The sequence below is a fragment of the Epinephelus moara genome, chromosome 5, assembly GCF_006386435.1.
Source record: "Epinephelus moara isolate mb chromosome 5, YSFRI_EMoa_1.0, whole genome shotgun sequence".
NCBI lineage: Eukaryota > Metazoa > Chordata > Actinopteri > Perciformes > Serranidae > Epinephelus > Epinephelus moara.
The window spans coordinates 32119960-32122283 of record NC_065510.1 but is presented as its reverse complement, the minus strand read 5'-3'; the positions used below and the strand labels follow the sequence as shown (position 1 = coordinate 32122283).

The 2324-nt window shown below is 36.3% G+C and overlaps 1 protein-coding gene across 1 annotated transcript in view; it reads left to right on the top strand.

Moving 5' to 3' along the window:
* The first annotated feature begins 1568 nt into the window (after positions 1-1568).
* The window catches only part of LOC126390967 (CMRF35-like molecule 1), a 9176-nt gene continuing 8420 nt past the window's right edge, over positions 1569-2324 (top strand). Inside the window, exon 1 of the mRNA XM_050045501.1 lies at positions 1569-1641. Coding sequence (XP_049901458.1) covers positions 1605-1641 — 37 coding nt within the window. The 5' untranslated portion in view covers positions 1569-1604. The remainder of the gene's footprint in view (positions 1642-2324) is intronic.

Below are 2324 nucleotides of genomic sequence, written 5' to 3'. Positions count from 1 at the left end.
TATGTAACTCTATCTAATTTAACACTGGTCTAATAACACAGCAACGTCATGTGGGTGCAGTTGCTGATGGACACATTTTTGATTAATATTGCATCTGATGAAAGTCTTTGAAGGTGTATCTTTCATTTCCACAGTATTCTCTTTCTTCTCTCCAACATTAAACCCTTCTTTGTCAAATTTTCTTTTGGACAAATTGAGAATCTATGCTATGCAGACAGAAATCTGTTTAAACAGTCATATTACGGGGGCGTATCTCACATTTGAGGACAAATGCGTGGTCCCCACAAAGAAATTGATTAACATTTCTGATTAAGAACTGATATATTGTTAAGGTTTGGGTTGGGACTAGGCATGGAGTTTGTGACGTTTTTCACAAAGTGGTCATATTAATTTTTAAATCCATTCTTTTTTTAATATGAAAGTGATTCTTTGTACTTAAATAATAAAGTAATAATGCAAAAAATACATCTCCTGTGTTTTTATTTGTTTTATGTTTCAATTACTAGAACACTTGTGCCAAAGTTAAAATATTGCATTTTGCTTTATTATCTGTTGAAATCCTGTGCATGGTTCGCTGTTTTGTACATAGTAACAAAGTCTCACATATTACGCTGTATGCTCCGTGTGCAAGTGTGTGTGAGTCCATACACCCATCGGACCAATCACGAGCTGTGCCATTGATTGCAAACACACCGATTTGCACACACAGCTGTTGATTATGTCATCAAACACCCTTTTAAAGCATCAAATAACTAATTACAAACAAACTTATCCTAAAAACAACTTGAACATACATCAGTGTCATAAGAACTCCCTGAAATAACAGAAACTATCTTTGGGAAAGATTTATTTGATGTGTACTTTGGGTTTTGTAGTTTGGCTCATATATCCCATCTGCTGACATGGAGAGGGTGGGGTCTACGACATGTACTGCAGCCAGCCACCAGGGGGCAATCAGGATGTTTTGGCTTCACTTTGGGGGAGCTGACATGTTGTCCATTTTTACTGCATAGTTTATGGTATAAAAGAGTGATTCCTTTTACTTTAATAATTCAGTAGTAATGCTACAGGTTGCACCAAAAAATGTGTCTCATGTGTTTTTGCTTTAATTTAAGTAACGCATCACAAAAATAAGAAATTGTGAACCCTGGGATGATTTTTCATAAGAACATTGCTGGTGCTTTTTTTTTTTTTTTTTTTTTTTTTTTTTAAAGTTAGTGCATTTCATTTCCATGTGCCCAAGCACACTTACTGTTTGTGCTATTGTGGCTGAAGTGTCAGTCACTCCTACTAATATAATAATTGAAGTTAAAATATTGCATTTTGCTTTATTATCTGTTTAAATCCTGTATAAAAATTGTTTCTCTGTTTCCTGTGTATGGTTTCCTGTTTTGTACACAATAACAAAGTCTCACTCATTACGCTGTATGTTCTGTGTGCAAGTGTGTGTGAGTGTGTGTCTTTGCTCAAAGAAAACGGAGGAGCTGCAACCTTTGAAAGGGTGAGAGGAAAGGGAAGTGAGGGAGATGTGTGAAGACTGTGGCTGGACTGACCTTATGATTCCCTTACACTTGCTTTCTTGTTCGTTACCAGTCATTTTCACAATGAAAACAATCTATGCGTACTCTTGTCTTCTTTTCGGTGAGTTTATTTATTTTTTCTGCATTCTCTGTATTTGCATCTACTGCAGCTGTTTTCTGCATTCTCTGTATTTGCATCTACTGCAGCTGGTGTTTAAATACTGTGGCTGTTGAATGATTTCTGCATTACTACTATGATAATGACAAATTGTTTCCTTTATTTCCACTTGTAGGTCTGAGTTTTGTGGAGATGAAGCCTCTCAGCATAACTGGCCATGTTGGGAGGAATGTGACAATCAAATGCTCAGACTGGGACGCTTGGACTGATGTAAAATATAATGTTAAGTACTTTTGTAACAGTCCATGCACAGAAGACAAACACATCATCGTCAAAGCAGAATATCGAAAGACTAAAAAATATAAAAACAGAATAGAGGTAACTAACACAGCAGATGGTTTTTTTGTGACCTTCACTAATCTCCAACAGTCAGACTCGAAGACATATTACTGTGGAGCAGAGAAATTTGGCCGTGATTCATTCATAAAGGTCAATCTTAAAGTCACAAAAGGTAAGTTCATGCTCTTAATTTTTCTATTGAAACAATACCACTCCTTTGTCAGAAAGTAATAACTGTTCCACATGGCCACTCATTAATACTGTATGTTTTCAGCTGAGTCTTCTAGTCCCAAGACAACTCCAAAAAAAGTCACTGCTGGTCCCACTCTCTCATTTGCTGTGACAGA